General features: G+C 38.3%; 1 protein-coding gene across 2 annotated transcripts in view; it reads right to left on the reverse strand.

Annotated features, from left to right (window-relative positions):
- The window catches only part of dock1 (dedicator of cytokinesis 1), a 284,293-nt gene that overhangs the window by 36,286 nt on the left and 233,863 nt on the right, over positions 1-14,144 (reverse strand). For both annotated transcript variants that reach the window (XM_053685217.1, XM_017483522.3), the window contains exons 34-38: positions 13,388-13,473; positions 12,996-13,152; positions 8,496-8,536; positions 8,238-8,328; positions 4,341-4,460 (exon numbers count right to left, since the gene is read on the reverse strand). In XM_053685217.1, the coding sequence (XP_053541192.1) occupies positions 4,341-4,460; positions 8,238-8,328; positions 8,496-8,536; positions 12,996-13,152; positions 13,388-13,473 (495 nt within the window). The remainder of the gene's footprint in view (positions 1-4,340; positions 4,461-8,237; positions 8,329-8,495; positions 8,537-12,995; positions 13,153-13,387; positions 13,474-14,144) is intronic.

The raw sequence follows: 14,144 nt of genomic DNA on the forward strand, positions 1-14,144 counted from the left end.
CAAAGCAGCTTTTCTGATTTTTATTCTTTCTTTTTAAGAAGGACAGAAAGAAAAAAAATAGATACAGAGTAAAAGACAGACAAAAGATTTCATAAAAAATAAAATATATGAGTTAACAGTGTACTAACAGTGCACGGCTTTATCGCAGAAATATGTTAAAGGTATGTAGGATGTGCCTGGGTTATAATATTATGCACATGTGGCCAATAACACAATTCTGAAACCCACACAATTGTCTCAGGACTACAGTTAAACTGGAAAAAAGCAAACCTTACAGCAATTCTCTTAAACAAGACAAACAAAAAAAGCAGAGATAATAAAGGTATTGTATTATTAATGGCCTCAAGCTGCATTAATACTGAAATATCTATAGACAACATAGAGGCTTACAGGCATGGGTGTTAGCTGGACTGTCAAAAAATGTCTCCATCAAAAAACGTACTTCTAAATAGACTGTTTCCATGCATTTTTTTTTCTTGCATGTGAGGGCTAATTGCTTAATTTTTTTTTAAAAACTGGACAAAAAAGTTGGATGTATCATAAAACTTGTTTCGGGTGTGATTACTGTTGGCAGGACTACCAAACTGAGAAAATGTTAAACTTTTTGGCTAACACTAGCCTAGGCTAGTTTGGTGTCGCTAGCCAAGGGGAGGCACAACTACGTGATCATTGTATGGGTTTAGTTGCTACAGAGCCATGTAAAGTACGTTAGCTGTCCTTACGCTCTGCTCAGATCATGTTCATGTACTTGAAACTCATATAGACATTTACACGCGCACACAAAAAAAAAGCAGCATATATTGGCTTATATGCATTCTTCCCCTCACGGTGACTGGCAGAATTGAGAGCTCTCAGCCAATAAGACACGAGTATTTCCATATTTTACTGTATACCCTGCCATACTGTATTCCAACACTGCAGTCTTCTGTTACTGACGTTCAGTTACGTAGTGACAAACCGCTCTAAGTGGAGAATTATTCAGGGCTGAAGAAAAAATTGTAGCTTCAGAGCTACAGTCCCGAAAAAGTACATCTAAATTTTTTTTTTTTTTTTTTAAATAAAAAGCCCCTTGACACTGGTGTTTGGAGTGTATGTTTTGTAATATACGTACATGCACATACAGTATGCTTGTAGCAGTTTAGTGCTTGGAAGCTTTTCTTTGCTCAAACTGATAACCCATGAGCTTTCTGATTGGGATTGATGGATTATCACTATTACTGCTGCTCCTAATGATGTGAGTAATTTAGCTCCAGAAGGGAGAAAGTCATTTCCACAGTGCTTGAATATAGCAATTGCAGTTGTAATGGCACAAAACAAAAGCTTTAAATATATTCAATTCCACTTCTGTTATTGAGCTGTAAATTTAACAGGATAATTAATTTAAGCTATTCATAAATGTCTTGAATCACAAGAGCTGATGGGAGGAGAACTAATGAAGGACTATCGAGTCAAAGACCTAGAAAGAGACCCGAAGGGACGACGACAAAAAAAAACCCTGCCCTGAGGATGACCAGTCGCGCTCGGTCTCTCAGCTTCCACTCTCGCTTTATTTCTATTCATGTCTCTTTCCTTCTCTGTGGCCATCTGGTCCAACAGGAGGAGCTACATTTAAAATAGCTTTGCTAGAAAAGGGTGCACTCAGTCGCTGACAGTGTGTGAAGCAGAGCACGCCAGGATGTCGAACCCTCACTTGAGGACAAGCTGCTCTTCCACTTTCTCACCCCCGCAACCCCCACCTACACACACAGGCCTGAAAGAGGCCTCAGTAGGGAATTCTAATTATGGGACTAGCAACAGCAGGGAAATACTCGCCTACCACACACACACGCACAATCTGTGTCCCCAAACCACATAATGAGCTTCAGAATAAGGGGAAAAGCTACTGGGAGTCTGTGACCGCACTGACGAGCAGAGAGCTCTCCATGTCTCTTGACATGCCACTAACTCCCTGAACAATATTCAAGGCTCCACTGTGATACAACAACCTAATGGAGATCGAACAGCTTTGGACAAGCACGAGCAGTGAGGTCCACTCCTCCGGTTCTAATATCCGATGCACTCCTCCAGGAGTATGCTCTCTGCTTGCTTCAAAATATGAATACATCACTTTAAATGCTTTCTGCTGTCCTTGGAGCTGGAATGCATTTGTGTGTGTGTGTGGTCTCTAGAATACTCAGAGCATCAGTTGAAAGTGGCTGCTTCTGGAATACAGAGTTTACCACTTTATTAGGTAATGTTGCTGTGCCTGATACCCCTGATACACCATCAAACTGTTACCATGTCAGTGTCACTGTTGTGCTGAGAAAAGTTCAGCACTCAGATGATATCTGCTCAGTGGTGGATTTACTGATGGATGGGGTTGCGGGGGGCTGTCAGAGGTACAGAACGACAGCGATGGTAGGTATGTCGAGAAATGAGGACACAGGAGGCAGTCTTTAGAGAGCGTGACTTGGCTTTTATATTTTGTTCTCTCCGCCTTTTTACTGGGGAACTTGTTTGTTAAACACAATCGCCACACAAATGCACGTGTTTCTGCTCTCTTGCTGCTCAGCTCATACCACGTGCACTCTTGTTTGTTAGCACATTGTGGAAAAAGAGCCATGGTAATTATCCACAGGTGCACGCTCGTTCCTGGAATTACTCGCTCCGTCTTTCGGACTCTGCCCTCCGTTCACGAACATCGCTCGACCGCGCATCCTCCACCGCAGGCATTAATTAAATACCTACGATGATGTGCACTAATATCTGACAAAAAGGCCACTCGGTGTAAGTGGTGGAGCTGATCTTTGAATAATTGATATGGTATGATATGGTACAGGTGCTCAGCACACAGACCTGCGTGCAGTTATGAGATGTTATATTTGTAACTGGTGTGATTCGTTACAATGCTTTCACATATGCAGTGTTGAGTCCGTTTGAACAGAACCCTGGTGTGTTGCAGAGCTGCCATGCAAGGTGCTAACTTGCCATCGGGAGTAACTTCGGGTTCAGTGTCTTGCCCAAGGACACTTCGGCATGTGAAGTCACGTAGGCCGGGAATCGAACCTCCAACCCTACGATTAGTGTACAACCCGCTCTACCACCTGATCCACAGCCGCCCCCCCAACCAACTGCATGAAGTGAAGCCGACATGACATAATTTTGGCTTATGGGCATCTTTTTGTGAAACTCAAACTGATTTCTGATGTGCAAAGCGAGTGCAAGCATGATGTTTTGGGTCTGATGTTTTCTATAGGATTTTTGTGACTTCTAAATAGTTATAAAATCGTCATACGAGTATGTTTTCAGAGTTTTTAAATACACCCCCTTATCCCACATTTATTTTTTGCCATTTAATAACTAGCAGTGTGAAACCAAACGTATCAACTACGGACTATGCAAACGCACTAATAAGTGTGAAAGCATTTATTTCTTTTTTTTGTAATCTGTAATTTGGCCATTAAAGCAAGGCCATACATTAAATGAGTGTGTGTTTAGCTAATGTTTTATGAGGTGATGAGCTAACCAGGGTTGGGAGGGTTACTTTAAAAATGTATTCCGTTACAGTGACAAATTACTTCATAAAAAATGTAATCAGTAACATATGTGTCACAATATGAATGTAATGTAATCTCATTACTTTTGGATTACTTCAAGGTCACATATGTAAATAAAGTCTAGAGAAAAGCAATATGAGTGAAAAACCTTATATTTAGAGCTTAAATTTTAGAGCTTAAAACCATGTTCAGTGTTTGGATTTGTCTTAATAAAATAAATGAGTTAATTAATAAAAGATCACTGTCCCTGATGAGGGTAACATTACATCACAAAAGCATTTCCGAGAACAATGTGCGTTCATTTCTACCAAATTACCTGCTAAAAATGTATTTGCACATGCACCAGGAGGTTGCTCATGTGAGCCACGACTGGCAAGAGAGAACCAGAACTATAATCAACCGCTGTCTTTACGGTGTTACGTCAAAAGATTAATTTCCTTGGTTTTAAATGAAAAATAAAAAGTTAATCCTGATAGAATTCCTTTCTTTATTTTATTTATTTTATTTTTTTTACAAAATGTACCTGTAATCTGATCACTTTTTTTTCTTTTTTTTAACATAACTGTAACAGATTACAGTTACCATTTTTTTTTTTGTATCCTGATTATGTAACGCTGTGACATGTATTCCATTTCTCCCCGAGCCTGGAGCTAACACACAACAGAAAAGCTTTTGTAACCTTTACAGATCTACCAATAAATAAAGACTTAATTTAGGTCCTTTGAATCTTATTCATACAGCAGCTGCAGCAGCAGCAGCGTAAGTGAGCTGTTTATTATCTTGTGTTTATACACTGTTCGTTACCTTTCCCTTGTCGAAGTAGTTGATAATCTCCTGGTAAAGCTGGTCCTTGAGCTGGCCTTGAGTGCTCGCGTGATATCCATCTCTCTGAGTCAGGTGAGCTGCACACGCGTCTTCTGACCACTGTGGATGCATCACACAATTCCTTAGAACACTTCATCATAATTAATCATATTTATAATCTTTTATAAACACTAATGAGTTTATATCATCACACTGGGCCCAAATGCTGCTGGTTGGATCTAACTTTATTTACACAATCACTATAAATCCACAAGAGATATACAGATTTAGAGAGAATCTTACAATATTCACAAGATTCCACCAGATTTAATAAATAACCCAGAAAAAAAAGGAAGGATGATAAAGATCAACAACATCTCTTTTTTTTTTTTTTTTTTTTTTAAAAGCTGACCCCACAGTACACACTACCTCTCTAACTGTCGCACACACACACACACAATAACAAGCACCCTGCACCGCCAGGTCCAGTCAGCTGACCAGCAGGCAAGCACAGCCATTTGTTAGTTTGTGGAAGTGCTGTTTTCTGCTCAGGGCCCCGTCAGAACCGACTCACTGCAGTGCAAATGTAATTGATATTTCATGTAACACGACACAGGGTAAACGTCCCCAGGAAAGAAACATCTGCAAACAACAGGCTCATGGGAAACAGCCAGCTGTGCTACATGCCAAGCTACATGTGAATTTGTGTTCCTTCAAAAGGCCAAATGTGTCTGCATGCAGAGAACGACTTCAGTTAATCACTAAAGTGTTTAAAATACTGCAATCACAGAAGGGGACACAAGCATACGCCGGGCTCTCGGGACCAATTGTACTATTTGAATTTTCACAATATTTATGCATTCAAAGTAAAAAAAAAAAATAATAAAAAAAGCAAACAAAAAACAAATCCACACATAAATGTTTAATTTGCAACATCATGTCCTACTTTCAGTTGCCAAGTCCATTCAAAAAACGTGTTTCTTTTTGAAAATTTGAATAAATGCATTAATTTTCAGAACAATTACCTTTACACATGAATGAGGTACTGTATGTATAATTTTTTTTTTTTTTTTTTTTTTTAGGGGAAAACTAGTTGAATTGGCAAAACTGCATTGTTTTGCATTATCTTTAACAGTGATGTTTGTTAGTAAATGAGACCTTTTAGTTGTACTCGTGTTCGAGGCACGTGAATCGAAGACGGCTTTGGGCGTTGTGATGATGTCACATGACGCACCTGGGCTCAAATCTACAGAAAATCTGCAGTAATTTTAAAACATTATAAGCCCCTCCGAAGTATTGCAGCGTTTGCTTGACTTTATGTTAATATCTGTGATCGCAAATTCCTGGAGGAACTGATCCTTAAAGTGATATTACATACAAGCATTTTAAACAAACGCTCTTTTTACTGGCTGGACCTCAAAATAATGATTTTATTGACCGTCTAAATGCCACACATTTTTAATTTAGTCTAAATGTGCATGTTTGCTAGGTTTAAATAAAATGGTCAAAAATGATAAATAAGATAAGAATTAAAAACAAGTTAAAAGACTTTTGTTAGATGTTTGTTTAGGTAGCCTAGGAAATGGAACGTTTAGTTAAATGTCAACTATAAGAAAACATTACTGTGACTAAATAAAAAAAACAAAAGTCTTTAATAAAATTGTGATTTTCTCTGATAAAGCAAGCATGAACTGCCATCATATGCAAAAGGTTTTTGCTACTGTTCATTCCAAATGCATTCAAGTACCACAAAATAATAAATACAATTTACTTCTTGAAAGCTCTTATCTATATACTCATGTCCGATCTCTCCATATGTAACTCATACATCGTTTTCTAAAGGGGGAATGGATGTCCGTTTTTCATTGGAATGACTTTTAAAGGGTGTTTGAGTAAGTGAACAAAGGGGCTGTTCAGTTGTGGGAATAAATCAAGCTGTTAAGTGAGTGTTATTACAACCTCCCTCTGAACAGAGCTCCAAATACCGCTTACTGCAAATGCATAATGACACAGCTGCAGGGAGCATTTTAGAATTAGGAGGGGGAAAAAAAAATTACAACAGTAATCCTTTCAAACGCTCTTAGCTATGCAATAAAAGTGGAGCACCATCACAGCTAAAAGGATGCGTGTGTAGCGAACAAATACTGAAGCTGTTGAAGGAAGCTAGGTGTAGGGGTAAAAAATGACTTATCAGGCTGGAGATTTAATTTGTAATGGAAGTGTATGGGCAGATGTTGGGGCTTCAATAAATGTTAATTTAAAAAAAAAATGCTGCATCAGTTAAATATATTTGTACTTTAAATTTGTACTGGCAGGTGAGTGGGACGGAAATGGCAAATGATCGAATTAGGTGGAAGTCAGCTACAGAATTATTGGCACTATTTAACATGCAGTACGTTTACATGGACAACAATAATCAGATATTAACCCGATTAAGACAATACTCTGATTAAGAAACTACCATGTGAACAGCGATTTCTAATTACCTTAATCCGACTAAAGTCATAGTCTAAGTAAACATACATCGAATCAAGACACGTGGGTGGAGTATTCCTGTTTTAATCGCATTATCGACGTGTATTACAGACATGTACACACCTTAATCACACTATTAACGTCGTGTGGGAGTTTTCACCGCATAATGCGACAGGACACGTACACACACGGCAGTGCTCAACCTTTTCACGGCAAACAAGAGAGCACGGCTGCAACCGAAACCGTGTACTTACCAACTATATATTAGGCGAAATACATGTATGTACACGCATCATACGCAGCCCACGGCTTCAGGCAGTTTTCACGTATAGCATGACAAATAATTAACTGCAATTGAAGCTTTCGTAAAATAATTTTTAAAAAAACACCCAAAAGTGTATAAAGTACCATAACGAAGACGAACTGCGTGTCGATATGTGAAATTCTGGAGGGAACGTCGGACAGCGTGGCGCGGTGACGTAATGACGTGTACCGTTAATCGATCTATGTTCTATAACATGTAAAACAGGAACATGAAAGGAGTATTCTAAAAGCGACTCATGTAAACACCTTAATCACAATATAGTCTTAATTAGGATAAGGTCAGTAATTAGAAAACTCCTGTCCATGTAAACATAGTCATAGATAAGTAAAAAAAAAAAAAAAAAATATATATATATATATATATATATATATATATATATATATATATATATATATATATATATATATATATATATATATATATAAAATCTTCCCAGGAGAATTCTCAGTGCTGTTCTAAATTATAGAAGTAACCGCAGCATTCTTCTGCGCAGAAAAAAATGAGCACAATCATTAGCACAAATTTACTTCAATTAAAGATTCAACTTCTCCCATGTAATCAGGATGAGATTAAGCTTCCACAAAGACAAATTTTCATGCCGTTCACTAGATGTAACTTATATATGAGGGACTTATACATGAGAAAGGAGCACCTCACTTTGTCCTCTGCGATACACAGGGTTACAATAAAGGCTAACAGCTCTTCAAACAGCAGTGTAATATGACAGTAGCTTTACTGATGATAGTGCTTTTTCTGGGAGGTGAGCCAGTGCTGCACATAGCTTATACATTTAAAAGTAAAATGAAGAATGCTAACTCTTTTCACTCACAAGGCCAAACTACTTTTATCTCATACACTGATATTCTTACACACAATCATCCTATAGAAATCTTGCACATCTGGGCATCTTTGATGGTGTCCATCAAAATAAAAAAAAATATATATATATATATATATATATATATATATATATATATATATACACATATACACACACACACACACACACACACATATATTTACACACACACACATACATACACACATACATATACACACATATATATACACAGACAGACACACATACACATCTTTACCTTCAGAAGTTTGGCGTGCAGCAATAGAGTGTAGGCAGCCTCAGTGTAGTTATCACACTCCTTATGCAGGTCACATAATTTATACAGGTACCTGAACACACACACATATAGAGTAATAAAACACAGACTGCTTCTACAGCACAGAACTTAATACAAAAAAGAAAACTCTGGACAAACTTTAGATCCTGACAATATTCCTCTTCACACTGTAGGGCAAGAATAAGGCAACCTCAAACAGGAAATGAGAAAGTCACATACCTGATGTACATCTCCTCCCTCTCAATCTCCTTGTAGAAATTCTGCAACAAAAAAAAAGGTAAGACCCAAGGTAACTCATTTCAATGAACGCTTAGATTAATATACTATCTAATAAAAAGGAAGTCAACAGTCAAAAAGCTTTCCAAAGAAACAGACTGTACGAGAATGTCACATGCGTAGACAGCCAAGTGTTGAGGACATACACACAAATGACTGTGCGACTTGAATCCTAAAGGTTTTCAGCTTTTGAAGTGAAAAAGAAAGCTTTTATTTCCAGCACTTTCAAGGTCCCCCCTCCCGCTAATATAACTTAGATCAACACTTAATCTCAATTATGCGTTTGGGGAAAATGTGAAGAAATGCAAGTAGCTAAATTCCTCACTGGAAAGAGATTGCATGATGTCAATGTTCTTAAGGGCTATAATGGGTACAAGATTGTTTTTCTTCTAAACGTCATTAATTAAGTGTTAATCATACAATTATTCTGAATGACCAGAAACCAGGTCATATTTAATCTTAATCTGCCATTAGAGTCACAAATCACAAAACATAAAACAACATTTTCAAACAAAGATGTGCTTATTTCCTAGGTAGATACAGACATACGAGCTCACCCACCGGCTAAAACTTCAGCAGCTGGACAGAAAGTTGTACACATCTGCTTAACCACCAACACAATTAACTTTATATAAATAACCATGTAGGCAGATAAACTGCTCATGCAAGTATAATGTTATTACTGAAGATGCTTACACCATTACAGATTACGACAGAAAATCTTAATATAATTAACATAAATCTGTTATTTGAATTACAGCTTTTGTCAGAGCTGCTGCTATTGAAAATTAATCAACACCTTCTGAACAAGCGTTTTTAATCTTCATTAATGTGTGCACAAACTAGCTGTACTAAAATAAACATACAGAGATATCAAGGTTAGTGATCTGGAAACTGTGTTTGCAAACTAAAAAATAATGCCCATTCAATATGAGAGAAAGAGCAGTGCAGCCCCCAGCTGAGGCATACGCAGTGTATAAACTTTCATCGGCATGTTTCTACACACTGCTGTGTGCCTCTGTTTGAAGGAAGATGACCTTTACAGGCTCCCGGTAGACCGGCTACTGTTGACGGTTAGTCTTCCGGAAAACAAAGCAGTGTGTGATCTCAGAATACACACACACGAAACACTACCTGGGTGTGTAAGCATGGTTAAACACTGCCACTGTCGTACCGTTCCCCTTATCAGCAGCTATCTGAATCAGTACTGGTTTGTATTGCTAAGTGCAGGGTTTATGGTGATACTCTTGGGAAGATGAAATGAGAAGATGAAAAAAACAAAAAATCTTTGAAAAGTCTCTCAGAAAAAAAATCTGATAAACTGACAAGTTTCAACGCTAAGGTATTTCACACACTTACAAAGAAAGGGGTTAAAAAAAGGTTGTGATCACACTGATGCAATTCTGGTTCCCTACCGCACTATTTTTTCGTTCCATAAAGAACACTGGCACGTCGTTTGGCGCCAAGATTAATGGTGGCATTGATTTTCGTAGTTATCTGCGGTAGCTAAATGGGAAATAGAAAAGATCTATCTATCAAAAATATTACTTAGAAAACAAAAACAAAAGAAATTCTTTCCGAAATCAGTTGTAACTATAGATACCCCGAGAAGGTAGGTTTTTTTAATCACTCAATATGGCCAAGAATACAAACTAACCTGCTGTTGTGTAAGGTGGTTGTTAAAACAGCTGCTGCCAAGTTCCCCTCGGTTCGAGCTATTAAGCAGCTAAGTATGTAGTAAAAACACCAAAGTACTGTGTAATTATTTTGGGTAAAAATGTATTAAGTGCCAAGACTATTAAACAAACACGTCAGAATAAATAACTGTTTTGCTGTTGTTCACACCACTCAGTTACTTGCTTAATTCCTCGAACCAGTGCAGAACCGCACTAAACTTTAACTAAACTAATCTTGGTACCAGATTTCCATGATAATGACCCAATACTCTAGAGTTTGTATCACACCCAGGAAAATAACTAGAACTTATTAGCCAGGAAAAACTAGAACTCAGGGGACTAAAAGCATTAGCCATTTTATGATCTAATATGCATCCATTGTGGATGAAAGTGTGAACATTAGGGCTGTGATGGTGGCCTTCACAACCGCACCACCGCGGTGGTGGAGTGCCATCTGCGTGTGTCACATCACATTAACGTTTCTGCTTAATAATAATAATAATAATAATAATAATAATAATAATAATAATAATAACAGCTGCAATATTAATTTGTATTTATAGCCAAGCACATAGCGGGAGATTTTATGTTAATATACAAATTACATAATCACAATCAAACACCTTATATTGTGTTGTCTGTTAGTTTGGCGCGGGTTTGTTTGAGCGGCAAAATCCAGTCAGGAGAATTTTGCTATTTCACTTCAGGTTCTGCCAAAGCGATGGATCTTGTTGGGAAACCAAATGTTACATTGGCGTTCAGGGAACATTTTGGATCTGTGACTCGTGAAGCCATATGTCGGCTTTGTGGGGGGAAAAAAAAAAAGTGCTAAACGGGCAAACACAACAAATCTCAGGAGCCATCTCCAGGCGTGTCACCTGACCGCGTTTTTTAAATTACTTAAAAATTTTGATTTTTAATATATTATATAGGTTACCGTCCTACTGGTATTTCTTTCAAAGTTTTATAGGCTTGTGGTATTACACTTGTAAAAGGAATAAAGCATTCGTCAGAGAAACGTGCGACCGTATTTCACTTCTTCTCCTCTCCCTTTTGCAGGTCGATCACAATAACGTATCCCACAATCCGTAACCGTATCCCGCAGTTTCTCATTGCAACAACATGACACAACAAGGCGAAACAGATGTCTGCGATTCATTTAATCTTTTTTTTTTTATTTAGGTTTTTATTTAATTTAAGCCTATAAAATTATATATTATATAGTGATATATAATAAACAAAACACTGCTCAAAACACCGGACATAAAGCACCGTGGTGGTAAGAACCTGCCAGTGTCACAGCCCTAGTGAACATACATGAAGTCAGGCAATGCTGGAAGCCTGACAGTGGTTCACTTAGACTTGGCATTTATTTCTATAATACAAGTTCCCTCGACCCCATAACCTCCATATTAAAAAATATATAATAAATAAATAACTAACTTGGTTATAAATAATCGGGGAGGTTATGCTAGGTTTAGTTTGGACTAACCCAGCAAGTTTGGGATAGGATGTCGAGCAATGTGTTTTTTTTTAACCTAATTTGTAGGCAAAAAGGACTACATTGCTGGACTGTTAATACCCAAGTATGAAAGCAGCCTTACTCAACTAAACTAAACTCTATCATATCAATGCACATTTTGAAATCCTGAGTGATGAATATCAAATGCAGGATTAGAAGTAATTTGACGCTGGTGCTATCTGATAATCTGAGCTAATGTTACACAGAAATCGTAAGGTAATTTTTAACAAGCAGGAAATAACGCTAAGGCTGAGTCGGAAATCACATACTGCGACAATACCTACTGCATTCGATTCAGTACTTACTGCTCGGCTGTTGAAGCAGTAGGTTATCCGGGTATTTCTCGCCTACTGAGAATTCGGACATATTACTCCAATTTATTTTACTGCTTTACACCTGCTGTGTAGTAGGGATTTCAGACACAGCCTAATAGTTACATAGCAACCCAATATTAGCTAACTGCAAATGTAATTATGTAAGCAGTGCCTTAAATTAAGCAGTAATTTGTCTTTTTTAAAAAAAAATTTCTAAGAAGCCAACTCTAGCCATATTTACCCTATCAAATAACATTAGCAAGCGTACTTTTTCCACTGGCGATTAAGCAAAACCACATGTTACAAATTACTGCCTATGAAATGTCTACAGAAATAAATCCAAATTGTTCAATTAAATTATAAATGTAGTCGAATCGGAACAAAAATGTATTTTGCAGCTGAAGCTGACTACTTGCACTTCAGACAGACTACTTCTGATTGCCACTCACGAAAGGTGCAGCAGAAGATTCCAGAAAATAATCCCTGACACATTCGCAACCCAGTATAATGCATTGCCTGTTATAAACCCGGTTTGGGTCTCGCCAACCCAACTACCTGACCCACCAAGTTAAAACCAGCAACTGAGTTGTAAAAAATAAACCAGAATTTTATTTAGGCAAGCAATCAAAGATATCTCGTTTACTTGGCACTAATGTCTTAAAATCTGCATAACCTTAAAAGTTTACAATCCAGTGGCTGTATCCTGCCCCAAAAGCTCATTGTTGCCAATGCAACTTTTACCAGTGCAAAAAAAGTGTTGTGCTGAGATGTGGTTAACTGGGCAGACAGTGCAAAAGCAGTGCATCTGAGCATCTTAGGAACATTTTAATTGGTTCCTAGGGATTTGAAACTGGTTGTAACTATAATCTACACCTAATCTAGCTAACAATAAATTGTGTAGTAGTACAGAAGGGCCAATGTTTGAGCTCACCAAGACGTTAACTGTACAGCTCATGCGATTCTCTTTGCTCTCATCGTGCATGATAGTCCTGTAGTCCAGCAACCTCTCCAGCAGACGCACCACCAGACTCACAAAGTTCTCGCCGTTCTTTGCCAGGTATTTATGCTTCCTACAGTGCTCCAAGAGGCTAACACACACACACACATACACACATACACATTAATCTGGCAATGGCATGAGAAAAACAATACAGCAATTGCACTTGACAAGAAAAATTATGCCAAACAAATTTTCATGAAACAGGCCTGAGCCCCATCTTCGGAGCTGCCAAAGCGTGTCTCCGCCAGTGTCACTGTGAGTGTGCTATTCGATTATGGAGCTTTTGAGCCCGTAAACAGTGTGAGCCTGTAATCATGCCTTACATCTTCTGGAAGAGAATTTTGTACTGCTCATCTCCGCGGCCTCCTTCCACCTCGTGATCCAGCTTCGTGATGATCTCGTTTTCAAACTGCAATTAAACACAGCAGCTGTAAATAATCACCGTGGCTAATTTTCCATTCCATTAGCACCATCCGCTTCCCTTTCTTCTATCCATAGCTTCTCTCTTTCAATCTCTCTCTCTCTCACTCTGTTTTCAAGCGTAATCAGCGTTTAGTGGCTTCATCTTAATCTGCTCGTCATGGCTAGCGACGAAACACACGACTCAGGAGGACAGAGTTCGGGTCAGAGAGAAAAGAGAGAAGAAAACGATATACTGTAGAGCAAGCAAAAGCAGTAGGTAGTAGGAGCTACAGGTTAATGCATAGTAACTGCAGAGAAGCAGCAAGTCTGCCCCAACAGTGTTACAGTGGCGGTGAGTAAGAGCTGAGGAAGCTGGAGATTTATTCTGCCTGCTGTACAGAGAGGAAAACCCATGCCCTCCTAAAGTAGGGTCAAACTGAGCACAGACAACTCATGTTCCTCTGAAGGGAATAAACAGGGCAGAGTTTAAAGAGAAGACAGCCCTGAGGCAGAACCAATGTTAATGTGGTGCTATTACACAAAGGGATTAGGCACAGCATTTAGACTGAAAAGCACTACGCCTCCAAGATCATAAAAGATCTTCCCGAGCACATCTAACTGATCGTCTATTCGTGTTAGGATAAACTCAAAATGGCGGTGTTATCTGAGGAATGCACA

This window comes from Ictalurus punctatus, chromosome 13 (genome assembly GCF_001660625.3).
Source record: "Ictalurus punctatus breed USDA103 chromosome 13, Coco_2.0, whole genome shotgun sequence".
Lineage (NCBI taxonomy): Eukaryota > Metazoa > Chordata > Actinopteri > Siluriformes > Ictaluridae > Ictalurus > Ictalurus punctatus.